Consider the following 26,543-nt stretch of genomic DNA (forward strand, 5'->3'; position numbering starts at 1 on the left):
CAGCTTGTGTAAAGCTCACAGAGCTGCGGATCGAGATGCTTCAGAAATTCTCACAGCCCGAAGCCCTCAGACCCTAGGCTGACGTCACCATCACAGAAGGCCCACCCCGACCTGGAAAACTCGCCCCACTGATTCTCTCTTCCACCAGCCACACACCCACCTGACACCAGCTTACTCCCACAGGCCTGACAGTCGCCCCACCTCCCATTCCAGAATGCATGGTCATTCAGTTTGGAAACAAGTCCATGGGAGTGGATGGGATGGTACCCGGGCTGGGCACAGCATCGCTGCTCTAGATGGGGCTGCTCGAGTCTGCTCCAGGGACCATGAGGAGCCGCCGGCAGAGCCAGCCTATCACGGAAGACACAGCACAGCAAGACAGCACCTGCACCCCTATTCTGGAGTGTGCCCGATGGCCAGTGCTGAGCCAGGAGCAGAACCCACGGGAGGCCCCCCTCCTTACCCGTCTGGTAGGCCATTCTCTAGGTGTCCCCTGCTCCCTGCCTCAGGTCCCAACTTTGCCCCTGAAGGAAGGCCAAGGCTCAGGACACCAGACTCTCACCTCACTCGCAGGGTCCCTCATACCCACCATCTTCTTTTGGAGATCTTCTCCTTAAATGAATTTCTGCCCAAAATTTGTAAATCACACATCCAAAAGGACCTATATCCAGAATAGTAAAGAACTCTCAAAACCAAACAATTAAAAGAAAAAACAGGCAAAAGATTTAGACAGACATTTTACCAAAGAAGTTGTATGAATGGCAAATAAGAACTTGAAAAGATATTCAAATCATTAGTCATTTAGGAAATGCAAATTAAAACCACAGTCAGATTCTACTACACACCTATTAGAATGGCAAAGACAGAAACAAAAAGAAACCTGTCAGTATACCAAGTGCTGCTAAAGATACGGAACAACAGAAGTCTCATGCTCTGCTGGTAGGAATGCAAGATGGTATGTTTCAGAAAAGTTTGGCAGTTTCTTATAATATTAAACATACATGTACCATAGGACCCAGCAATCCCTCTCTTGGTTATTTATCCAAGAGAAATCAAAGCCAGTGTTCACACAAAAACTTGTACACAGCTCTATTCAAAATCGGCAAAGCCTGCAAACAACCCAAAGTCCTTTAACCAGTGAATAGATAAGCACATGGTACTAAATCTGGGCAATGGAATACTATTCAGCAATGAAAAGGAATATGGGACAGAGTCACACAACTGGATGAATCAAGGCATTACTTGGAGTGAAAGCAGCAGACCCAAAAGCTACATACTGTGTGATTCCACCTGGCACCCTTGGGAGGGCACAAGGGTAGGGGGCAGAGCAGGGGACAGGCGTGGGCTGGAGCAGGAGGCATGGCCACAAAGGGGTGGCACCAGGGAACTGTTTGGGGAGATTGGCTGATCTGTATCTTGGCTGTTGTGGTGAATACTCAACTCAGTGCATCCATCACAACCCACAGAACCATACACCTTCAAGAATAAATTCTCCTGCATGTAAGTTAAAAGAAAAAAATTTTAAGTTCTTATTCTACCCGGATGGTGTACTCCATTCCAACCTACTCCATTCATAAATCCCGGTTATTGTTCTTCCTCTATTTCACGACCACAGTCCTGAAAACACTACTTTTTCTCTATCTTCTCACAGATAATATTTCTCCCTCTCTTCCTCCATCTCTCCCATTCTACCTGTCCTTCTCCTACACACACACACACACACACACACACACACACACACACAGACATGCAGATATCAAAACCCTACTCAATCTTCAAAGCCACCCTGAAAGTCAAGTGCCTCCTCCTCTGGGAAGTCTTCCCTGACCCCTCCCAGCCCCATCAGAGTGAATCACCATCACCAGGCACCCCCACCCTTGGTACTTGTTTGTGTCTCTAATTAGCCCTTCTTTCATCTGGCAGGTTATCAGTGTTTGCTCTTCAGTCTGTCTCCCCTGCTGGACTGCAAGCCCCTTGAGGACAGGAACCAGGACTTCCATTCCATTCCCCCTGTGGACCTGGCATGGCGCCAGGCACCCAGTGGGTACTTTGTGTCCACAGTGGACTGGCTGAGGGCAGGCTCAAGTGGAGGGGGTTGATGCCAAGAGTGGAGAGCTGGCAGTGCTAGGGCTGGCAGAGCTCTAAGAGGGCATCGTAAGTCACTGATCCAGCTCTACTTCCTCTTGCATAAGCAGCACGACTATTGCTTAAACCTCCAAGTGCTGAAGTGACCTTCCCCGATTCCAACGTGAGGTCATGCAATTTACAACAGAGCCTTTCTGTGGGTGCTTTGGCTTCCTGCACGCCACCCAGCACAGTTCCAAGCCCCAGGCAGACATGCTCAGGGTACACCTGCCGTGGGACTGGAACCTGCCCCGATGTCAGGGTGCTGTCCTTCTCACTCCCAGAAGGCAGGCCCTCCTCCGGCAAGAGCAGATCAGGTCCGTCACATGTGGAGTCGATGTCATCATGCAGAAAGACCAGATGCCAGCACAGCCGACCAGGAACACCACAGGGCCACTCTATGCTTGGGTGTTTCCAATTATATCATCAGCCTCTTCCACTTACAAACTCTAGCTTGTCCAGGATTTAAGAACCATTATTAGGTCATTTATTTGATAAACACAGTATTGTATAGTATGTACCAGATGAAAACCAAGCACCTTATAAATATTTACTAATTTAATTTTCACCCCAACCATATAAGGTTGGTTCTACTAATATTATTTTTCCATTTTGCAGAGGGGAAAAATAAGACACATAGCAGTTAGATAACTCGGTCAAGGCCACACCGCTGAAAAGTGGCAGAGAGGAGATTCACACCCAGCAGCCACTAGCCACACAGAGCTTGAGCACTGACCGCGTCTAGTCTGAACCAAGACATTATCGCTGCAAAGTGTAAAATACTTGCTGTATTTCCAACACCTTGCATGAAAAAACTGTAAATTATCTCAATATATTTTTACTATTGATTACATGTTTAAATGATACTATTTTAGGCATAGCGGTTTAATAAAATATGTTATTAGAGTTCACTTTGCCAGTTTCTGCTTACTTCTTAAATGTGGCCCCTAGATAAGTTAAAATTATAGCTCTGATTTGGTGATCTTCCCATCGGACAGCACAGCTCACCATCGGCCCCAGCCTGAGGGGTGCAGCCTATCCCCACCACCCTGCTCATTCCACTTGCACAAAGACAATGGGGAGCCAGACATTCAACCCACACCTCCCATCTGTCTCATCTAACTGTTCAGATGCTGCCTCTTTCCGCCGCACACCCCCAGCCCTGCCTCCGGTTTAGTATTACCTCCCTCCAGCAGGAATTTCAGGGTGTCAAGGTGGAAAAATGCCTCCCTCACCACCTAGTGCAATCTCCACCCGCTGCATGTGGAGAAAGTGAGGCCCAGGACCACATGGAGGAAGCAGAGGCTCTAGAAGTCACCTGGCCCAATTTTCCACCCTGTGCAGAGACCTCCTCTCAAGCCTACCAAGTGCGCCATAGTTTACATGGTGAAACTGACCTCAGATCCGATGGACCCGATCTGGTCTTGCTGCCAAGAGTTGCCTGCCTTCTGGGGGTGAGAAGGACAGCACCCTGGTGACAGGGCAGGTTCTGGTCCCTCATCCAACCTCTGCTGAGACACTTACAATTGGCAAGCTCAATACTTAACAGGTCACAGTGTGTCCACCATCCAGGAGCAGGTGAGGCTCCCAGTATGGCCAGAGCAGCACAGAGCTTAGCACACAGAGGTGTTCCCCGACACCGGCTCAGGGTTGCTAAGGGCAGTGGGAGGAGGTAGATCGCCTGGACTCCAGCTCCAGTCCTAGCATTAATCTGTGTAACTTTTTCCTCTTGTATAACATAGGGGTTAAAAAGTAAACAAAACAAACACACCAATGCTATCTCATAGGGCTGCTCCAAAGATTACCGAGATGATGTAGGCAGAAACGTCTAGAATAACACCTGGCATCTAGCAGACACTTAATAAATGCTTGTTTCCCTTCCCCTTCATCAACCAAAAACTGTAGCTTCCATTTCTTTTTTCTACCAGAATTGATAGTGAGTTCCCATTCTATACTTATATAATTGTTGCTTTGAACTTAAATTCACAATCTTATATTTAAATCTATTATTTTCATCTCAAGATAAATATCCATGTTTAATACTGCTTGGTGTCAAGTAATTTTTAATGGCCAAAAATTAACAATTTTTAGAAGTCCAGTAGGATGCAGTTAAATAAATAAAGGTGTATTCATATAATGTAATATATTTCAGATCCTTACATTATGGTTTTAAATCATTTTTTATGGTATCAGATATTGTTTTATAGAATTCAGTACGGAAAAAGAAGATACTGTAAATTTCAATTATGTCAAACTACATAGATTTGCATGAACACAAATTTGGAGGGACATATACCAAAGATGAACTGTGTTTATCCCTGAGTTGTGGTATTACATACCATTTTGTTTTCTCCTTTAATTTTATAAAAGCTTTCTACAATGATCATGTAATAATTTTAACAGAAAAAATGTATTTTTTTAATTCCACATTTCTGCTTAATCTCAGCATTATAGTCAATTAAGATGATTTTGAATTCTGGTCTGTCATCCAGTATGCTTGCTATCCTAAACACCCACAGAATGGAGAGAGGACAAAACCCAAAAGAGAGCTCTGCGGCCTATCACTAGATAGGTTCCCCCACTCGCTCTCCCCACCCCTGCCAAGGGCACAGGAGCTCAGTATCAGTACCCAGGACGGCCTTTCAACGAGTTATAAATCCATCTTACTACTGTACCAGCCAGAATACAGATTTCTCTGGAACCCAAGAAAATCATTAGGTATTCATCTACCCAAAAATCAGATCATTCTTCCAAGACTTGGTAGAGTGACACAGATCGTTTGCTCAAATATCTTATCTGGAATAAGTCAAGGGACCAATAAGCTGGCCAGCTGCCATCCCCAGGACCCCCTCTTGCCACACTGAAGATCCTTCTTGTCCTGCCAGGCTTACCTCCCCTCCTGCCGGTGTCAGGGCCCCTCCCAGATCCTAGAGCTATGCTGTGGTCCTCCTGCAGCTTCCCTCAGGACCCCAAAACCTGATCTCTATGAATCTGGCAACCTGAACTTATGAAAAGCAACTCAGTGTGGACTCACTGTCACTTCTCCCAAAGCCCGCCTCGGCTGTCACAGAACCTGCTCTCCCCTTATAAAGATGAAGGCAGATAAGAGTGCTCTGCCTCCCAGAACATTCCACTACCTGCTTTGAGCAGGAATCTCCCCATGCCTGTCCTGGTTGTCTTCTTACTCTGACAGTGGCAGAAAACAATCCCTCATTGCTGTCCAGCTGCCCTGGGCCTGTTGCCTTCCCACCCAGACCTCTGCCCTCCACACAAATCGCCTCCCCAGTCAACTATTGCTCAAGGCTCAACGCCAAGATGGAGATGAGCCAGGAAGAAACAAAACTAGCCTTTCATCCAGGCCAGGATGATTCCCACAGGCATCTCAGGGGCTTAGAGGGAAGGGGAGACACAGTTCTGGCAGGGGTGAGCTTGGCAGGAGCTGGCAGACACCATGACACCTTTGCTGGTAAGACATCTTCTGCCAAATGACCGGCCCTAAGCAGCTCAGGTTTCACTCTGAGTCAACAGCCCCTTAGAAGGAGAGGCCCACCCTATGTGTCATCAGCCCCTCCCCAGTGCCCTTTGCACTGCCCCAAACACCCTGCCTTTCCTTTAGGCCGGATATGCAATCCCATCCCCCAGGAGGGTCACCCTGCCTTAGCACAGCTCCCATTTCCTGCCCCTGGTGACTCCTCTGAAGTCCATTGTTCCCGCGAAGTTTGGGTCAAAGGAAGCCAGTCCCCACCTAGGGGGGCCCGCCTAACCTTAGCACTGCTGTGAGCTGCCCACACTCCAGGGAGCCTGCCTGCCTTAAAGTCAGGAGGCTGTGGGGACCCACCCTGGGGACTAGAGCTGTAGTGGACACGGTCCCAAAGAGCCAGTCGCTACCAGCCAACGGTTCCAGGACCTTATCACAGGGGAGGTGATTAGAATCTCCCTAATATCTAAATGGAAAAACCAAAAGCTAGTGAAGAGCTGTCATTTCAGAAGAGGTCAAGGCAAAGCTGGGATGGGAACACAGGCGCTGGAGACTGAGCTGCCCAGGGACAGGGCATTGCCCCCACCTCCACCTGGGCCCCAGAGCGGCCTAAACCCCCAGGGGCAGGGAGGGGACGGGAGAGCAGCTGCTCAGCTCCAATTTCAGAGCTTTAAAGGGAGCTGTTGGTTCAGCCCCTGCCAGCAAAGGGTCATGGGGGGCAAAGAAGACAGGCAAGGTAAAGCCACCCTCGCAAGCCCTGAGTTTTCCACTGCCCCAGGACTGACCTCAGCTATGGGAAAGACAACAGGGCAACACCAGCAACTATGCTCTCCACCTCCGTGGAAAGGAGGTGAGGAGCCACAGGCCACATGTATTGCTCCATGACAGTCACCAGCACAAGACTCCAGAATGGAAGCCAGAAGAGGCTGTGCCATTTGCATCCCAGAAGATCTAGAAAGCTAGGGAGACCCTTCTCCACGGGGTTGAGTAGTATAGAGACCAGCCGTGAAAGGAGCGTGCATTAAAGACCTCGTAGGGGCCCCTCTCGGTGGTGGTATTCTCAGATTCCACAGTTCTGGGCTGTGTGGTGGAATTAAGGTGAGTATTTCTGCCTCCTAACAACCTTACCTGAGCCACAAGATGGGAGGTATCACCCAGGTTGGACTGTTCCAGCCTCCACGCCTGTTAGATGAAGGTGGCTGAGGGGCTGAGCACTGGGATCCAGAGCAGGAGAAGACAGAATGTAAAGCAAAAATCATGGATTCTGGTCCCTGCCCAATGGGACTCACTGTGCGATCTTAAGCAAATTACTGTCCCACTAAGGGCTTCCTCTTTACAATGAGGGAGTTAGTGCCAGCGTGAGAGCCTCCAATAACACTTGGCAAGTTCACCATGAGGTCAAGGCAAAACTGGAGTTAGAACAGGGCTGCCAGAGACCCTGAGCTTCCCAGGGACAACGCCCTGCCTCCACTTCCACCTGGGCCACTAGCTACCCTGGTTCCTAAGGATGAAGAACAGGGAGCAGGGCCTGGTCTCAGAAAATGTTCAATTCACCTTTGCTAAATAAAATAAATGAACAGGGCGGTGTTTGTCAAAGGGTGTTCAGAGAAGTTCCTGGGAAAAAAGAGGTTCCATGCTGAAAAACACTTAGGGAACCCTGGCTATTGACTCTCTGGGATGTGCCATGCTCTGTGCTAGGCACTTAGCAAACACCGAATTCTCACAGCAAACTCTTTGGACATATATTAATTAACCCCCCTCCCACTTATCAGAAAACTGAGCCTGAGAGCTGGAAAAGCAGTGAGCAACAGTTGGGATTTGCAGCCAGGTGGGTCTGTACCCTCTCTGCATGGTCCTTGCTGCCTGGAGGCCAGACTGGCCCAAGCAGGCAAGAGGGTGAGGTGGCTTCTGCATGAAGGCACAGCAATGAGATCCCACCCCTCTGAGAGTGTCTTGCTCCTTCCTTCCAAGAAGCCCTAAACATTATGCCCACAACATGAAGAAAACTTATGGCAAGCCTGCCAATGTCCCCCTACCACTACCATCACATGCCATGTCACCTCTGCCAATCTGGACACAGTGACTCCCTTCCTACCCACTTCCCTCCTCTGAAATGTTTCAAATGGGAAAACCCTAAATGGAAAGAAAACAGCAAAGCAGAAAGGAAGAGATGGAGGAAACTGCGACACCCAGAAGGGTCTTCCAACAGGTCAACTAGCAAATCAGAAGCGGTCCTTCCACCCAGGCGGATGCACAGCATTCATGAAACAAGCTGCTCGCTCCCCTCCCCAAAGGAAAGTGTCCAGTGGTCAGGCAAATTGCAATGAATGAAGGATTCTTCCATTTGACTGCCTGCGCAGCTCCAAGAAGAGCTGGGCCAGCAGAAGGTAGCCAGACTGGCATACATCCATTCCCTTTTGTCCTTGGAGCCAACTTTAAAAGCACTGTCTACACAACTCCCAAGATCCAAATGGTCTCCTTTTTCTAGGGGTTCCACCCCCACTCATACCCCCAACTCCATGAACAACTGCCCCATCACAAAAGACAAAAATCTCAACTTTCTTTAGCCTCCTACCAGCTTGTTCTCTAGACTGTTCCCGGCAAGAATTGAACACACTCTTCCTCAGAAAGACAGCTGCCTGGGAGAGGCAGGTGTAGGCAGCTTTCTTCCAGCTCCGCCCAGTCAGTCCAGGGCCAGGGGAGCCTGGGGTGTCCACACACTCCGACAACCACAGCTGAATTGCCCCTGCACACATACACCCAGAGACACTGTCTCTTGCCCATGGTTATACAGGAAGGAAAAAGAGCCATGCTCAGAAAAAACATGCTCACAAATACACACTCTGAGATCTGGCATCGCACAAACACTCAGAGATACTTTCAGACCGACAACACTCTTCTCAAGTGGAAATAGGTTCAACAAAAACATATACGCCTACTGGCAGCCAAGGTGAGTCATGTGTGAACAGATATCACCCTCATTATACCCAGAGCTAGGAAGGGGGACAGTCGGCCGGCCATAGGAACTCATCATTCCGGAACCCCCTGTGCACACATGTGCACGGAGGCTGTGATCTGGAAAACGTGCGCTTTCGGATTGGGAGTTCTCCTCCCCCCCAGATCCACTCGTCCCCACCACGGAACGCAACAGGCTTCCCAGTGCCTGGGAGCAGGGCGTTACCTAGGGGTCCCCTTCACTTTTGCAAAGCCTTAGCACTGAAAGCAGCCAATACAACTCCCTCCAGGGCTCTCTCTTCCAAGCCGAAGAAGGGCCCGTCAGGAAAGGGGCAGGGGTGCTGGGGCTCTGGTATCGCCGGTGCTCTCGGTGCTGCTTCTGGTTCTTTGGGCTTCTCGGCCCCTTTCCCAAGGCCCTCGGGTCCCGCTCCGACCCCGCGGTGCGCATCGCTTCCGCACGCCCTCCCTAAAACCGCCCCCGTGGACAGGTCCTCCCGCGCCGCCCGGACGCCCGCCGGCTGCCGATCCTACCAACTCCCCGCGCCGGTCGCGTCGCAGCCTGACGGTCCCAGGGTGCGGGGCTAGGGGTGCGCTACGCCCTGTCCCGCGAGTCCGCCCCAGCGCCCAGCGCGCTCTCGCAGCCGCCGCTCCGCTAGGGTCCCGGGAGGCCGCTGGTGGCACTGCAGGGACGGCGGGGGTCGGCGGGCAGCGCGGGCTCGGCCAGGCGGCCCCGCGGGGAGGGGAGGAGGCGGGGCCGCGGGCCGGGGCCCAGCCCCCCGGCCGCACGAGTCCCCGTCGCAGGGGCCCGGCGCGCCGAGCGGGCGCAGCGGGCGCGCGGAGGGAGGGGTTTTCCCGGAATGGGGCTGCCGGGAAAGCACAGGAGCTCCCTATTCCTGGAGGCGTGAGTCAACGGGAGAGAGGAAGGCGGCCCGGGGACGGCCCGGGTGGGGGGCGGAAGGGAGGGGACGCGCGAGGGGTCGGGGGGCGCGCCGCGGGGAGCCGGGCGGGGCGCGGGAAGCCGGGCGGGCGGGACTCACCTGCGGACGGGGACGCGGCGCGGGCTGCGGCGGGAGTGGCGGCCTCCCCACCCCGGCCTCGAGCGCGGAGGGAGGCAGCCTGGAATGCGCGGAATGAGGGCTGGAATGAGATGCGCGCGGCGGAGGAGGGCGCGGGAGGGAGTGGCGGCCCTGCCACCGACCTCGGGGAGGAGACTGGGGCGCCGGCGGGGAGCGGGCTGTGGGCCGGGGGCGGGGCGAGCGGCGGGAGGGGCGGGGGCCCCCGGCGGCCCCGGCCGCCCAGACCCTCGGCCGGGCCCGCAGTCTCCGGATGCGCCTTGCCGCCCTCCCGCACACGCACTTCGGTCTCGGCCCGACTCTTCCTCCCGCCCCAAGCCCTGTGCCCTCCTCGTCCCGCGCGGGGTGTCCCGCGGGACCCCGGCTCTCGGACGCCGGCCGGCATCCCTGCGCACAAGTCCCCTAAAGGCGGGGAAGGGCGCGGGCGCCCAGCGCTCAGGAAGGGCTGCTCTGACGCTTCCCAGAAAGGACACTTGCCCGGGAGCCAGGAGGCAGGAGCTCCCGCGCTCTCGTCCCAGGTCTGCCGCCAGTTCCCCCACCCGTGCCATCCGCGGCGGGACGCCCCTGTCAGTCTCCGCTCGTGTCCCCTGCGTATCTGCAGAGCTGTCACCACAAGTAACGCTCACGTGGAAAGGACACTCACGTGAAGTCCCTGTAGCACAGCATAAGACGCCTTCTGAGCTCAGGAACCCAATGAGTATTCATCCAACGTATGTGTCACCAGATGCTGTGAAAAAATCCCGAAGGATAAGACCTGCCCTCAAAGAGCTGGTCAGTTAGCTGCGAAGATTCGCTTACAGAGGAGCATTGCCATAAAGGGGGCGTCTGAGTTTAAACAAACACGCCAGATGAGTGTAATCTCTTGTTGGGGGAGAGGGTGCTAGAAACGCATTGCGCTCCAGTTAGGAAGTCTTCAGAACACAGTGGCTTAAAGCAGTGTGTTATCACATGCCCTGTCATCCACCTTGTTGGGAGATTTAAGGCAAAGGCCTTTTTGGCTTTTCCCAAAAATCAAATCCAACCTCTATGGCGCATTATCGCTTAACCTTGTATTGCAGCTGTTTATCTACATCTTATCTCTCTCACCAAACAGAAACTGCTTGGAGACAGTAAATGTCCCATTTATCTTATCTTTCACCCAGCACCAGTGTGGTGCCTGGGCTAGATAAGTACATAATATATGTTGAATAATGAAAAAAACTGCTACCACAGAGGCTATTGAAAAGAAAAGTTCTGTAAATGCCAAAGTTGTTTCCAAGAGAGGTTTCCCAAAGGTGTTTTGAGCAATGACAGCAGCTCAGAACCAAGTATCCCATCTCACAAGGTAAAGATGGAAGGAAGCAGCTGTCATTTGGATGTATAAATTTGGGTATGCTTGTTAAGTAATGAGTCACCTCGGGACTTGGTCACACCTCATACACATGAAAAGACTGCAGTCCAGGGCAGTGTATGGGCACCACATGAAGCACAAACTAAGCACCACTATTTTATGGAACAAAATTTGTTGAGTGCCTATTGACTTGGAGCACCATGCTAAGTGCAGGGGTAGGGCCCTGCCCTCAGGAAGTTCACAATCTAGGTGGGAAGACAGACAATTATACAAAGTTGAGTGGGAACCCAAGGGAAGAAACAATGAAATCCAAGTCACAGAGGTGACATTTGATCTAGTTCTCCAAAGATAGATGAGTTTACCATATTGGGCCTGAAGACCCACAAAGGTATGGCAACCTGTGCACAGGAGTGTTTAGGAAAAGTCTTGTAACATGATGAGGCTGGAGAATAGGAGATGGAGAGAACAGATTACAGTAAGTGGATATCAGCTCGTGAAGGTCATTGTACCCCCCTGCTGAAGAGTTTGGGCCTCAGAAAGGCCCATTAGACACCTGTATGACCTAATCAGTCCCACCATCAGAAAGACCCCTCTGGCAACAGTATTGGGACCAGATTGGAGAATCAGGGTACCCTAAATTCAAGACACTGTGCAGAGGTTGAGGATGAAACAGAGGGTCTAGGAAATAGTCCCAAGGCAAAATGAACAGGAATCGGTGACCAGGCTGTAGGGTGGAAGGACACCAATCACTTTGACAACGAAACTATTGGTGGTACCAGTAACCAAGGTAGGAATTCGAACACGAGGAGGAATACGTTAGCTGGAAGGTGAGTCCTGCCAGGTTCAGAGGATTGAGAGGAGGACAGGAGAGAGTCCAGAGGGGAGACAGGAGGCAGCCTTTAAGGAGAGGTTTGCAGATCGGACTGCTTATTCTCCCAAATTTTAACTACCCAAGACCATAAATGACCACCGCTGGAATGGTGCGGCTTCAGAACTTCAGCCCCCGGCCCACCCCTCACAGGATCCAGAGATCATTGTCCTCCAGGAATCTTACATTCCTAAACTGCTGAAGCCCCTCTGGGTAGAGGAAAGTTCTTAGACATAGGAATTCTGAAGAGGTAAAGACTCTCATTCTCTGCCCCTCAGGCATGAATCTATTCGTGGAAATAATTCATCTGTCTGGATCAAGCTAGAAGAGATGCATATGGTTCCCCTCAAAATATACCACATAATCCACAACTCACCCCACTTGCTATGATGCAGACCAATACCTAGTCCTACAAATGGATCCTCAGGCGAGCTTGATGGGGAAAGGTCCAGAAAGGGCAAGGCAGGGTCAGGGCCAGTTTTGATGTGGGAAGGTGTTTGTGTTGTCTGTAGTTCAAATTCACAGTCAAAAGTTAAATTAATTATTATATCAGATGTTGTTTGGTATTATTTCCATCCCTTTAATAAATTTTGTTTTTCCAACCACATGGTCATAGTTAAATTATCCATATGATACTGTGTTAAACAAATTCAAGCACACCTATGTGATGGGATTCTTCACAGTAACTAGTAACAAGACATTTTTTAATAAACCAAATGTGCGTAAGTGGAAAAGCAGATTCTAAAAACAGTATATACAGGATGACTCTGTTTCTGAAAAAATAAATGGAAAAGTACTTTAGAGTAATTATCTCTGACAGGTTGGAGATTAAGGGGATATCTTTATTTTCTCATTTTTATTCTCTTTTATTTTCTATAACAAACTACTTCTTTTATAATCAGAGGAGAAAAAATGTGACTGGAAGTATATATCTAACCCTTCCCTAATTTGTCCACATCTTTAAAAAAATACCCACAATTGGATGTGATAGCCTCATAAGCAGCTGACAAGGACACAGTCAAGGAAAGATTGCTTCCTAACCTTTAGGGAAAAGGTGAATCCTGTTCCTTGAGATCTCCGCAGAGCATGCCCACCCTACTTTCAAAAGCCCTCTGTGCTGACTCCCGCTGTGGTTGTGCTCAGCCGTGACTCAGGTTATTTCTTTTCAAACCTCCCCATACTCTCTTTCCGTTTGCTTTTCTGTAAGAAGACTCTCTGGTCCTTACCAACTGAACTGCGTCTTGTGTTTTAGGGACTAAACAGACCTATATCAAAATTGTTTGGAGTCTTTATTTTTTCCTCTATCAAATAAAAGTAGTATGTAATTTGATAAGCATAATATTAGTTCTAGTATCTCTTCATCAAAGAGAAACATAAAGGAGAATAGACTCTCTGTCTACTGTCCAGGGAACAGTATATGCTGTGGGTGGAATTGTGCCCCTACCTCAAATTCACATGTTGAAGTCCTAACCCCCAGGGCCCTAGAATGTGGCTGGATTTGGAGATAATTTCTTACAGAATTGATTAAAACGAGGGGACCCTAATCCGATCTGATTGGTGTCCCTATAAGAAGAGGAGATTAGGACACAGATTTGCACAGAGGAAAGACTATGTGCAGACACAAGAAGGCCCCCTCTGCAAGCCTAGGACAGAAGCCTCAGGAGAAACCAACCCTTACGACACCTTGATCCTGGACTTCCAGCTTCCAGACAGGTGAGAAATAAATTTCTGTTTAAGTCACCTAGTCTGCCCAGGGCAGCCCCGGCAAAGTAACACAGTAGATTTCCAGGCTGAAACAAAACCTTTGCTTTCTGGAGCCTTCTCTGCCCAAGGTTGAGAGTTTCTCAGAGGTTCCCAGAGGATCTTGAGGATCAGATATCCAGGAACTTCCTAGAAAAAAATCAAAAGGGAAGAAAGGCATTATCCAGGCTTATTCAGTCAAGTTTTTCATTTTCAGTTTTTCTGATACATTGTTTTCAAAATGGAAGTTAACATAGGCATGCGTTATGACCTTACTGGGGAGTTATGCATCTGGGTTCAAGTGACAGCTTCGCCATGTACTGATTGTGACCTTGGGTGTGCTTGCATGATAAGCCTCGACTTCCTCATCCCTCACTTTTCACTCCACGTTTGTTGAACACGGGCGAGGTCGTGCTTGGTGGGCACGAAGGATAAACAGAGGAAAGCCAGGCAGTTAAGGAACACTTGCAGAACTAAGGGAAGAATTCAGGGCTGGGGAGACCCTGAGTGTGGAGGTGTGACATCGTGGGAATTGACTGACTATGAAGAGCACTGAAGTAAACAACACGGGGTCCTGGAACATGGCACATGCTCAAAGCATGCTGATAAAATTTCTTACTGTGCCAATCATCCATGTATAAAGGGATAAACACACCATAGCACTTCCTGCAATGAAATGTGGTGCATAAGCAAGTACGAAGGATTGTATTTATTAATATGAGAAGATCCCCAGGATATATTATGTGAAAAAAACCAAGCAACCTAACCAAGAATACAGTATGCTCCATTTGTGCGCAAAGGGTGGGAAATTAAAAGTAAGTTTCTATTTGTGCATAAAGAAACATAAAAAGATGAACTGGAAAGAAACAGTGGTTAACTACAGGGGTAGGACAGGGCGAGGGAAACAGGAAGGGGCAGACATAGGAGGAGGCTTTAACTGCTGTAAAAAGTTTAAACCATATGAAATTGTTACTGTTTTAAACTTTTTATCTATCTGTATAGCTAACATTCAACTGCATAAAACTGACCAAAGGCAAAATCAGGACATACTTTTCAAGGTCATTTCTACCTTATATGGACGTAGTTTGTCCTGAGTGTGCATGTATTCCCTAGAACTGCCTTTAGGTCCATTTTTAAAACCATCTAATCCCCAGCCCCCCTCTGCCCACCCCTCTCCTTTCCTCTCAGGCTGTTCTTCCTTTCCAGCCTTCCTAATCCCAGACTAAAGAAGAAAGACAACTATTGGGTTATTCTTGGAGTCCCTGAAAAGCATAATAAGAGACAGAATTTGGGTAGATGGTACCTAACTAGAACCACTATAGGAAACAAAATGTGTAACAAAAGGTGGTAACAGACCAGGAAAAGCCCCACCGCCACCTTGGCCCCTGCAGGCCCCACTCTCTATGTGGTCTGCTTTTTTTCTTTTTTTAAAGCAAAAGGTTTCACATATTACTGAATCAACAGACTAGTGCAGAGGCACAGAAACAAAAAAAAATCATTTCCCCACGAAAACCCACCCAACTACCCAGATAATAGCTATACTTAGAGTGAGATGAGAGCATGTGACTTTGATACAGCATAAATGTACGTGCCATCTCGTATTATTCCTTATAGACCCAGTGTGGTTCTTCCCCAGGGCCTCCTCTTAGAGTTGTACTGGATGTTGTTACCAGTTTTCATTCGAATCCACTGGGGAATGGGACGATTCTGCTTTTGTTTCTTGGAAAGGAATCGCTTGATTCTGAAAGTCCAGGGAAAAGACATGGCGAGGGGCAGCACCAGTGGCACATGCCGTGATGCTGGGGAAACCAAGGGAGCTCCCTCTCTTTTCTCGTGCTCCGAATCCTGCGCCACACAGTCCTGGAAGGCAGCGTGCAAAGGAGGGTGGGCCTGATGGGCCCAAAGGCTGGGCAGAGCCAGAGAGAATCATGGAGGTCCACTTCATATTTGAAATGCTTCATAATGTTCCATTAGCATCCAGGCTATTGTTTGCCTAGGCCGTTCCCTCAAGTAAAAATGGAGAGATGGGTACAAGGTAAGGACTGGGATGTAGGGTGAGGACTCAGACTAGAACCTGGATGATTAGCTACCCAGTTAAACCATATTGCTTTACTTTCTTCTCATGATAGTCCTTGGAAAAAACATAAAATTTCTTTATGAGCATTTTTAAACCATTTTGCATAACTGCATGGCTAAAGAAGGCAACTGAAATGCATTGTTACATTTTAAAAGGACATTAATATAAGTGATGGTATTTGTCCTATCCTGTACTAAGCGTGCCAGCTCCTGAGCATTTTACCTGGAATACCTTAGCTGGTTCCTAAATTCCAGAAATACTGCTGTTCTCAGACCATCAGAAGAGAGTCATGCCATAGAAGGTGCATTGCAGGTACAGGACTCTGATTGACTTCCTCCTCGGGATCACAGAAACTGTGCTGCGCTCGCTTAATGTATTTGCAATGTGCATCCTTGGTCAGCAGGTGGTGCCATGAGACCATCTGGTTTAGTTAGGGCCTGCCTAGTTCTCACAGCACCAATGCAAATCATTAGGTTTTTGTGAGGGAAGAGTCTGTGTTGGTTGATAAAGATGGTGAGCCTTTTAAAGAACATATATTGACTATGATAACTAGGGGCCAAAGCAGCAAGAGAAGGCAAAACAATCCAACATGTAATATTTGGTTAAGAAATGTGTCCCAAGTGGTGGGCCAGAAGCTCTCCAGTCCTTGGCAAGGCCCTCACTGAGGTGCACAGAGGGATGTTTAAGAGGCCCGCGGGTTGGAGAGCAGCAGATATGAGATATGTGGCATGAGTACGTGGCAGGAGCCATTCTGTCTGGAGGGGGGAGCTGGAGGCTTAGGGAAGGCACCTTGGTGCAGCCCACAGTTCTCTCTGCAGAGCGAGTGGGTGCCGGTGGTTGGGGGAAAGCAGCTCCATGGGCCTGTGCTCCCTCAGCACAAGATCAGATATTCCCTGTCGTGCATTCCCGCCATCCCAGAATCTACTTCCCTAGTTCCTTAGTTTAATTGTCAGTCTTTCCCTGAGGTCTCTGTCACCACGCTTCCCAGCAGCCCCTTCAGCTGTGAATGGCAGGATACTGTCCAGGAGGCAACCAGAGAGCCGGACACATTCAGAGGGATTCCAGGTCGTTGCCAGCAGGAGTGGAGGGGCTGGTTAATTCAAAAACAAGTTCATGTAGTTCAAAACCTCTCAACCAATCGCTGAGGAAAGAGGCACATGGCAAGTCATTGGTTAAAAAAAGGGCCACAGTCCAGGATTTGGTCTCCGTCAAGCTGTGGCTTTATTTCTGCACCTTTGATACTGTCTAAATAAAGGATGCGAACTAGGGCTAGTTTGTTTCTTTTGTAATTACAAACTTCTGATTAAACAGCTTTTTTCAGGCCTTTTAGGTTTTTAAGTAAAATTTGCTGGCACCTTTCATATCAAGACCATGGACATTATTTCTGGTTACTGCAAAGTATACAAAACTGTGCCACAAATGATCTGTTTAGCCTCCAGGAGCCTCAGCCAAAAAGAACACTCTGAAAAGAAACCTCAAGCTGAAAGAACTGAACCCTGACTCCAGCTTTCATCCTGATGTTTAGGTTCTTCCAGGTTCTTTCCATGGGACTTGCTATCACTATGACATAAGAGCAGGAAGCCTTGTATATACGTTTTTCCAACTTGCCTCTGTAAGGTAGCTTTAAAATGTAAACCCTTCATAAGATTCCTCAAGGGAGGAACAACCTAAGACAGGCACAGTCGCAGGGGGGCCATCAGGTGAGAATTTGGGGATCAACAGAGGTGAGGCTCAGAACCTCACCCCCCCTGCTTTGAGAGAAATCTTCTGCATCCGTGGATGTCTTGCTGCCCTTGTCTAGCCTGGATTAATACTTAGTCCATAGGCACACACCTGATCATCTGATCATCTACATTTGCCCTCTTACAGCACTAAACTATGTTTTCTACCTTTATCTTGCATCTACCTACCACTTCAGCATTTTATTAAAAATAATAATAATAATAATAATAGAGGGAGAAATGTGGGATCAACATATAAATCAAGTACAAAAATCAAATGAATATTCATATTTGACCTGATTGTTTATAGGTCATAATGCGTGATCAAAACCGAAAGTTTCTGTGATGAATGCCCTTGTACTGTTCACCATGTAAGAATTTATTCACTATGTAAGAATTCGTTCACCATGTAAGAACTTGTTCGTTATGCTTCAGAAGATTGGAGACTGACGAGAATGAGGCTTGAGATGGATTAATGATTGTACATTGAGCATTGACCCCCCTATACTGAATTTTATTGTTGTTAACAACCATTTGACCAATAAATATGAGAGATGCCCTCTCAAAAAAAAAAAAATGTAAACCCTTCAGAGGCAGGAGGTAGGCTATATGGCTATTGGTTATATAACGGTTTTGCTGCTCAGTCAGTAAGCAATGCCAGCAACAAAAATCCAGAAGGCTGACCCATGCAGCGTCCAGAATATAAACCCTATCCTTCCGTGGCCCCCGCTATGTTCGGCTCCATCAGATTTTGGCTCCATCATCTGCCGAGGAACATCCTGGTGTCATCTGTGTGGTGAGTCTGGACAGTCTGAAATAGACTTGGAAGTCTCCAGGTCCTGCTCCCCTGGGACGAAAGCTTATGGTGATACTCGGCTGCAAAGAACTGATTAGTTCACGGTTGCCAAGTGATGGAGATTATGCCAGTAGGAACTCTGAGGGGTGAGACTGCAAGGAATGGTGACACTCGCATTTTTACATAAATTATCTTTTATTTCTGTAGTATACAAAAGGTATAAATATGATTTATGTAAAACCAATCATCTGCATACTCAAGCAGAAAAAGTACATGAAGCTGGGGTATATGTATGTCTTTGAGCCACAGTGAGCAGGAAGCAGGGTGGGCCAGGCCTCCCACCAGGCTTCCCATCCCCAGGTGTTGTCACACAGCCCGGCTGCAGAGGAGTGGACGGCTTTCTGTTGTCAGCCAGGGTGGAGCCGTCCTTACATGAGGACAGGTGCCAAGGCCTGGAGGGTTCTGGGGCACTTCTAGGAACGAGGCACTTGATGGGCAGCTTGCCTGATGAACAACACAGATGGGACTTGCCAAGGGGAGGAGTGAAGTCTTCTCACCTCCTGGGTCTCTTTCCTTCACATTGCTGTTTGATGAGCAGCAAGGGACTGGAGGCAGGGACACAGAGGACGTGCACGGAGGGGAAATGCAGAGGAAGGGCCACCGTGGACTCCTGGCTCCATGCTGCCAAATGGCTCGGCAAACAAGGCTCGGGATAACAACACGAACAGAGAACTCACTAAGTTCCTGGACTGTCAAGATTCAGCTGCACTCTGAGGCTGGTGAGCTGGTAACAAGCAGAGTCATATGACTTGTCGGGAGGTGCTAATTATCTCAAACACTTGGCAAAAATCTTACGATCTGTGAAGAAAAGCAACAGGGCACGATCTGTACCAGTGAACGAGGCTGTGGGGAACTGATATTTATGTTCAGAAGAAAGGCCTGAAGCTCTGCCCAACAAGGTCTGCAGAGCCCAAAGTCAGCCGGCTGTCTTCCCCACAGCCTCTCCCACCACCTCTCCTGAAAACAACAACAGGCTTCGACGTATGTTCTCTCACCTCATACGTGGTCTACAGATGTGTGGGTCCCTCCCCATGGCTCCACAGTAGTGTAACTGTGGGAGGCACTCGGGTTGAAAATGAAGGCAACTGTCAACTCCCAGTCTTAACTAGACTAAGTCACCTCCAGGGTTTATGCTTTCAGCCTACACTGAATTTAGACAATTATATAAATTCTCACATCACTGATCGTTAATTTGGCCATAGAGTCTTCAGTGAAGCCAGCCAACCTGCTCCACGGGAGGGAAGGGAAGAGGGGCAGTGACAGTCAGGACTTTCCAAGCCCCCCGTGGAGACAAGCTGGTGCTAAGAGACAAATGCCACCCCCCCTCTGATAAAGACAACACAATTCTCGATTCATTTCCTAGTGGGTATGGGCTCTTCTCTGAGGCTGGGTCAAGTGGCTGACACCGCCTCCTCCCCTGGGCAGGCTGGGCAGGGCAGCAGAATTAACCACCTGTGTGGACTCAAAATGCTCACTGGCTCTGAGTTTTCTCAGTTCTGATGGTAAATGATGCCCCAGAAACCATCATCAAAACAGGGTAAGGTATGTGGATGTAGCCCAGGACCTCTCTGGACCCACCCCGTAGGGCTGCTGCTTCCTAGAGACAGCGGCTTCCCTCTCATCCAGTCTCCTGACCATAGGCCCAGTTTGGAAGATGCCCAAGCCTAGAGATTACAGAGACGCAGCTGAAGCAGGGGTCGGCACACTATGGCCCCAGGCAGAGCTGGCCAGCTGCCTGTTTTTGTAAATAAAATCTCACTGGAACACAGACATGTGCATTCTTCCATGAATTGGCCATGACTGCCTTTGCACAACAGAGCAGTTGTGAGAGAGACTATTTGGCCATTTAAAGGGGAAGTTCACAGACCTAGAGACTAAAGGCCATTTAGGGAACTGTCCCTCTCTGAAAAGGTCTTCAAGAAAAGAGACCCAAGTCTTTAATCATTAGAACCTGATTCTAGCTGCACGGTTCCAGGCATAGGAAATCTGACCCAAGGCACTGAATCTGCAAGGCAAAAACCGCAGGAGTCACCGATGTGCTCTGGACAAGAACCTCTCTGCCCTCTGAACAGTCTCTCACCCATGATAATCTGTGATTCCTGACCAGGTCTGTGAGCCCCAGAGAAGTGGGGTGTGTATGTGTGTACACATATACACACATATGTATATATACATGCACATATACATATGTGTGCACACATACACACGTGTAGATACACATATACAGACAGACCCTCAGGGATCACTCCCAAAGGGGCAGGCTGTTGCTCTTCATGTCCCGGGACAGGAGCAAGGGAAGCATCTCTGCCCTGCAAGCCCTGCAGTGAGGAGCCCGGGGCTTGCTTGTCTCATTCACATGCCAACTTGCTGTCAAAGCTAGAAAGCCCGATGGCAAAGGCTTGGAGTGCACACAGTGGGTAGTTGTAGTCCAGTGTGAACACATCATCTGCCACACGTCCGAACTGCATGACTATATATTCAGCTAGAAACAGAAAGAAATTATGACATTAGATGATAATGTGACAGTCCAGGGGAGAAACCCTATTTAAGATACAGAAAAAAAGTCCTCAAAATAGGTCAATCACCAGTCTCTTTAAAATGGGGAACTCTGTGACAGACAGAAAGAGGCATGGATAGTAATGTTGCCGACCATTAGCAGCGGTGCTATTATCATTCCTCTCAACCATGCAGAACAGGAGCCTGGCCTGCACAGTGTGAGAGGGCAAGAAGAGAGAAAAGGCAGGAGCAGGTGGCTTGGGATGGTATGTGCTCCAGGGGCCACAGGTGCCAAGGAACCTTTACTGGGTGAGGGTCATTTGCATCTGCTTCCCAAACAGCCTAAGACTTCTCGGACTGGTCACAGGAAATCCCACATTGTTCTGCCCTCTCAACACAGCGGTTTACAAGTTTTCCTGTAGGACTGTAGTTCTGTCTTTCCAAGGAAGTCATTTCTTTCTTAAATAATTCTCTCCTGAACATAACTTCCTGTCAATGACAGGAAATGCTCATTCCCCATCATGTACCAACATCTTTCCTCCCATTCCCATCCAACCCTTCCTGTAGGCTTACGGTCATTTTCGTGGACTATCTGAAAATTTTTCACAGATGCCTGGGTGACCCGGCCATGGAAGTTCAGGACATAGGACTGAGTGTCATCATTCCAGACAGGGGCCTTGTTGTGCAGTTCAATCAAGTTCTCCATGGTTTTGTTTTGCCATTTTGAAAGCAAGCTCTCATGGTCCTGTTTGGAGGGAAAGTTATTTCTTTGTGGTGAGGCCCATAAAAAGCCATTCATCCACAACTCTGTAGTGTAAAAGATAGAATAGGGGAATATTTCTCCATTTCAGAAAGGGTCACACAGAAACAAGGAAAGCCAAAGTTAAGCCAGGTTTTTAAATGCTTATAGATCATCTGGCGTTTCTCTTTGAAGACTAAGTGGCTTTGGATCAACAACTTTGGCACCTACTCTGGGCCTGCACCTACCCTGGGCTTCTGGAGTGGTCACTCTCCTCAAGGACGATCTGAACCATACTCTGGATTGGGATTCTCAAAGACTCAATCCTTTTCTGGTTTTGACCTCGTCTGTACTGTACTCCTGTTGTTTAGCATCCTTTGCTAAGTAAGTATGTTCTTACTTACATTGCGTGGCTGAAATGGGATCCGTTGATGATTCATATTCATCCCTGGAATGATCACAGACATTTTCCTAGGACCTTTAAATCCAAGTACATTTGTTTCCTGGGAGACAGGAAAATAAGGCAGGAACTTGGAAACGGGAAGGAAAACAAGGCCACATTCTTCACACAAGCCTTTCTTGGGCATGTAAAATGTTGACAATGTCAAAAGCACTAAAAGCTCTTTTATTACTTTACTTAAAAAGAAACAGAAAAATTAAGAATGGGAAAGTAACACTGTACCACTTTTTAAACCTAATTTGAACATCTGAATTCAAAACAGATTCTATTAGCTTGAAACTCTCACTCTTCAGTTTTAAATGAATTTGAGACAACTGTGAACAAACTGTCCAATTCTGTCATCAACAGTAAGTACTCCCAAGGAGGGCACAGTACTACACGATACACAAGACTACAGTTCATATTAAGTAGGGCCTGGACCGGGAGGTAAAAACCTCAGGCTAGGCAGGGTATATGTGAATAAACACATTAAAGAGGTGGATATTTGTGTGTGTGTGTGTGTGTGTGTGTGTGTGTATTTATTTACCTGTACATGTACATACACCTATATACATGAAATTTATGCATAGTTAAAATTAATAGATTCTGAAGCTGGGTGAAAAAATGCTACACACTATAAAGTATTAAGTCAAATGGTTCTCAGTCATTTAGATAAAATCTCATGGGAATCAAATGAGATTAATTCTAACTTACAAAAGCTGAGATTCTGGCATCAAAGTAACAACTGAGTTGGGGTAATTCCTTCCTACTTCTTTTACTCAACAGTTCTTTGCCTGCCAAGCACCAGGCCCCACGTTAGTGTGTATAAAGTGGCAAATGGGGGTTTGACAGACTGGTGGAGAAGGTTCGTGTTGAACAAGCAGTAACATGCACAGGGTGGGTTACAAGAGGGAGTGCGGGGTGCCATGGGGACATATGCACAGGAACATCAGACGCATCTAGTGATCAGGAAAGACTTCTTAGATGATATCAGTTTTTTAGGCCAAAGGCAAAGAGCAGGGAAAGCAAAAGCTCCAGGTGAGGAGGGATGGCGGTACAGCACAGGAATGACAGGACAGCTGCTGTGGCGGGGACGTGGGGACAGGAGGGAGGAGTGCCACCAGGAGTCTGAAAGGAGAGGCTAACACATGAGGGCTTCATTCTGTACATGGTGGGTGCTCATCACAAGACCTGAAGCAGGAGAGCAGGATGGACATGAAGATTTATCTGGCAGCAGTACAGGATGGATTGGATAGGAAAAGACTAAGAGCAAATTGATCAGTTTCTAATTTACTATAACCTCTGGCCAGTGGGTAAGAGGTAATGAAGGTCTGAGTTAATACAATGGCATTAGGAGAAGAGAAGAGCAGATAAGGAAAGAAAAGTTAAAAAGTAAAAAAATAACTGAACTTGATAGTTCATAAGTAATTAAAACCTCAATATAGAGAAAAGAATACCAGAAACAGAAAAGGGGAATCACAAAACCCAAAACCATCTTGGGAAGGAAGATTAGGAGTTCAGTGTTGGTTCAGCTTAAAAGTGGCAGCAGGACACCCAGGTTAGGAAAAGATCAAGAGCAGAGAGCACTGCATGCAGAGCACTCACGTAACAGACGGCCGCCAGCTCCTGCCGGGTGTAGGCCTTTTCTACCAGACCCTGGGCCTTGGCTGGGCTGACGCCATGGTCGTAGACTGTAAACTTGGTCCCCATGAGATTAGATCTAGAATCAAGAGAAAAAGTATAACGATCTATATTTCTTCTCTTACACAAACTCAATCTAGGAGATGACTGTAGCCGAACAGAGCCTGCCAGTTCTCCAAATAAATATCCATCATCACTTTCTGAAAGATCTCATTACAATAAGGAAAGGATGAGTATCTGTGAGTTTCCTTTTTTTTTTTGACATTACAGCTTCAGTACAGGCTCATTGTAAAGAAGATATGGATTGTTCTGAAACCACAGGGTAAATGTATCAGAAAGAACAGGACAGTCATACAAGGCTGCGCTCACCTGAGTTTGCCAATGTAACTCTCCCCTTCACGAGATAAATCTGTTGGATCAGTGGAGATAAGGTAGTTCGATGTTTTGCTTTTTTTCCGCTTTCTACCTGCAAGAAGAAATACCTGGAAAAAGGAAAAAAATATCAGTCAAAAATGAAGTCAAGAAAACCACCATAGTTTGTTCTGCCTGTTCATTTAGCAAATGTTTAGTAGTGTCTATGATGTACCAAGCAATAAATCTTTGGGTCTTTTTTTTTTAACAGGCTTAATTCACTTTAATTTTTCTTGTATGAAAACTGTGTGATGGCCAGTCGGAGCCCTGGGTCTTCTGCACAGACACTCTCGAGTGGGTCTTAACAAGCTGTTCCATGAATTCCTGATGTGAAACTTGGTGAACATGGTCTCTTTCCAGAGGTCAGCAATGAAAGAGCTGCAGATCCTGGAGATGGCATCAAAAGTAGCCTTGGTGTGGCTGCCTAGGGTGGCAGTGCAGCCCCAGGCCTGGGTGCAGCGGTCACTTGGAGATGGCTGAGGGGATGCCAGTGGCCCTGGGGCGGGATGAGGACCATGATGCCGTGGCTGGTCACCCAGCAAGGGATGATGTGGGGCTTGCCAGTCTGCTTTCCAGTAGCCTCGCTGTACTGGAACCATAGAGATCTTGGCCAGGATGATGGCCCCGCAGAAGACAGTGGCGACCTCCCTGGAGCATTTAATACCAGACCAACATACCAGTTGTAATCTGTAATGGTGACAGATGCCTTGAACCTGGTCCACTGGCCAGTGTGGGTCTGCTTGTGCAGAGGCATTAACTTCAAAACCTTGTTCTTGAGGGAACCCCTCCCCGCCCAGAAAATGATCAATGATCTCAGATTCCTTGATTGGCAGGCAGAACAGATTCATCTCCTCCTCGAGGGACCTGCTCTTCGTGTACTTGACCAGGCATCCAGTTTGGTGGGGGCCTCTGCTCCTAGTGCTCCACCCCACTGCCAGCAGCCCTTCAGCCTTGACCCCCACCCTGCCCACCACTGCTGAAGCCTCAGGTGAGGACTTGTGGCCCCCCACCCCAGGGTCCTCCTGCAGCAACAGGTCCAACGGCATGTGCTGTCTTCTCAGAGAAGACCAATCTTTGTGTCTTCATCCCTTTTTCTAACCCTAATAATGCTTCTCAGAATTCACTATCAGGGTTTCTCTTCTGTACAACTTTTCTAAATTCGCTAGTTTTGATTCTCCATATACAGTAGCCACACTTATCTTTGGGGGAACATTCCAAGACCCTCAGTTGATGCCTGAAACTGTGGATAGACACAAACCCTACAAATACTGTTTTTCCCTATACATATACCTACTTATGATAAAATTTAAATTATAAATTAGGCACAATAGGAGACTAACAATAACTAATAATAAAATAGAACAATCATAACAATCTACTATCATAAAAGATATGTGAATGTGGTCCCTCTCCTTCTCTCTCCCAAAATATCTTACTGTACTATACTCAACCTCCTTGTTTTGATAATGTAAGATGATAAAATGCCTATGTGATGTGATGAAGTGAGGTGAATGACGTAGGTACCATGCATGACATGTGTTAGGCTACTGTTGCCCTTCTGATGATAGGTCAGGGAGATTACTTTATACACAACTTTACCTAAAATCTCCAGTGACTTTTTTAAAAAAAGCCATCCAATCCCATGAGGAAGAGTCTTTCCAACTTTAGGAGAGACGGAATCCTGAATACCCACCTTTCCCATTCTTTACTGCACCTGCTTTCCTAACACTTCTTTGTGTATTCTGTTGTTTTAAACCCCTGTGACTTCAGTGACATGAATACTGTCATATTTATGCATCCTTCCTAAACCCTTCTAGGCTTGAACAGTAACAGGGAAGGAGAAATGTGACAGGAGCTAAGGAGGGGACTTTGAGATCAAACAAATACGGGTTTGAATCTGGCTCTGCCGCTCATTAGTGTTAACTGGGGCAGATAGTCATTCTCCGTAAAGCAGGGAGAAGAAATTTTATCTTACAAGGTTGTTATAAGGATTATAGGTGATAAGATATAAAAAGCACTTAGCACAAAATGGGTATGTTGTAAACAATAAATAGTGGTTATAGCAATGATACCTACTATCATCACCTCATTTCTAGCCTCTTAAAATCATCCACTTAGACCTGGCAGCTATACAAATACATTGTTCATTAGCAAGTATTAAATTACCTCAAACTTATGTATAAAGTAAATTAATTTCCAAAGTGACAAACAAGACATTTCACTTATGTGTTTAGATTTCTAATTCCTCCTATTCCCTAAAACATGCTCCCTCTTCCATATGCCATGTTCTACCACAATATAAATAGAACCAAAGTACACAGTAAATGGATAGAAGTGAAAACAATTACATTCAAATATTCTCTTCCATTTTCTTACATTCTGGATAAAACCCTTTTTCTTTGGGGTGGGGGTAGGTTTTGTCATTATACTATGAGCTCTTTGATGACAGGGAGAATCCCTGGGAATTAATAAGCACAATCGGCTTCCAGGTGACTTGGTCTAAAACCAGTACTATTCCCCTGTAAGACCGGTCAGCAAGCTATTCACACAACATGCCTCCCTGCATCTCAAGATCTGTCTTAAAGATAAATTCTC

The 26,543-nt window shown here is 47.6% G+C and overlaps 3 protein-coding genes and 1 pseudogene across 16 annotated transcripts in view; all 4 read right to left on the reverse strand.

The window, feature by feature from the left end:
* Positions 1–10,289, reverse strand: part of TEAD4 (TEA domain transcription factor 4) — an 88,150-nt gene extending 77,861 nt beyond the window's left edge. For 2 of the 9 annotated variants that reach the window (XR_012125599.1, XM_073222872.1), the window contains exon 1: positions 9,595–9,746. Coding sequence is in view for 1 of the 9 variants with exons in the window: in XM_073222874.1 (XP_073078975.1) it covers positions 9,595–10,015 (421 nt within the window). In the remaining 8 variants the exon portion in view is untranslated. Of the gene's footprint in view, positions 1–3,521; positions 3,540–9,088; positions 9,397–9,594; positions 10,031–10,107; positions 10,210–10,273 lie in introns of those variants that run through there. The other 7 variants (XM_073222875.1, XM_073222879.1, XM_073222877.1 and 4 more) reach the window with 6 other exon arrangements.
* A 4,664-nt stretch (positions 10,290–14,953) lies between these two features.
* Positions 14,954–15,776, reverse strand: LOC108399748 (large ribosomal subunit protein eL39-like). The gene has a single exon (XM_073223543.1). The coding sequence runs from the start codon at positions 15,330–15,332 to the stop codon at positions 15,177–15,179; it is 156 nt and encodes a 51-aa protein (XP_073079644.1). The 5' UTR covers positions 15,333–15,776; the 3' UTR covers positions 14,954–15,176.
* Positions 15,777–18,748: 2,972 nt separating this feature from the next.
* Positions 18,749–26,543, reverse strand: part of TULP3 (TUB like protein 3) — an 87,611-nt gene continuing 79,816 nt past the window's right edge. For 5 of the 6 annotated variants that reach the window (XM_073222882.1, XM_073222881.1, XM_073222880.1 and 2 more), the window contains exons 7-11: positions 23,907–24,019; positions 23,502–23,616; positions 21,862–21,960; positions 21,292–21,463; positions 18,749–20,704 (exon numbers count right to left, since the gene is read on the reverse strand). In XM_073222882.1, the coding sequence (XP_073078983.1) occupies positions 20,571–20,704; positions 21,292–21,463; positions 21,862–21,960; positions 23,502–23,616; positions 23,907–24,019 (633 nt within the window). In that variant the 3' untranslated portion in view covers positions 18,749–20,570. The remainder of the gene's footprint in view (positions 20,705–21,291; positions 21,464–21,861; positions 21,961–23,501; positions 23,617–23,906; positions 24,020–26,543) is intronic. The other variant, XM_073222883.1, reaches the window with a different exon arrangement.
* On the reverse strand, positions 24,029–26,533 carry LOC108399752 (small ribosomal subunit protein uS5 pseudogene; annotated as a pseudogene).

The sequence above is a fragment of the Manis javanica genome, chromosome 15 (genome assembly GCF_040802235.1).
Source record: "Manis javanica isolate MJ-LG chromosome 15, MJ_LKY, whole genome shotgun sequence".
Lineage (NCBI taxonomy): Eukaryota > Metazoa > Chordata > Mammalia > Pholidota > Manidae > Manis > Manis javanica.

Bases quoted from the DNA above. Each gene is read 5' to 3' on its own strand.
- LOC108399748 (XM_073223543.1), bottom strand. From the start codon at position 15,332: ATGTCTTTTCCCTGGACTTTCAGAATCAAGCGATTCCTTTCCAAGAAA.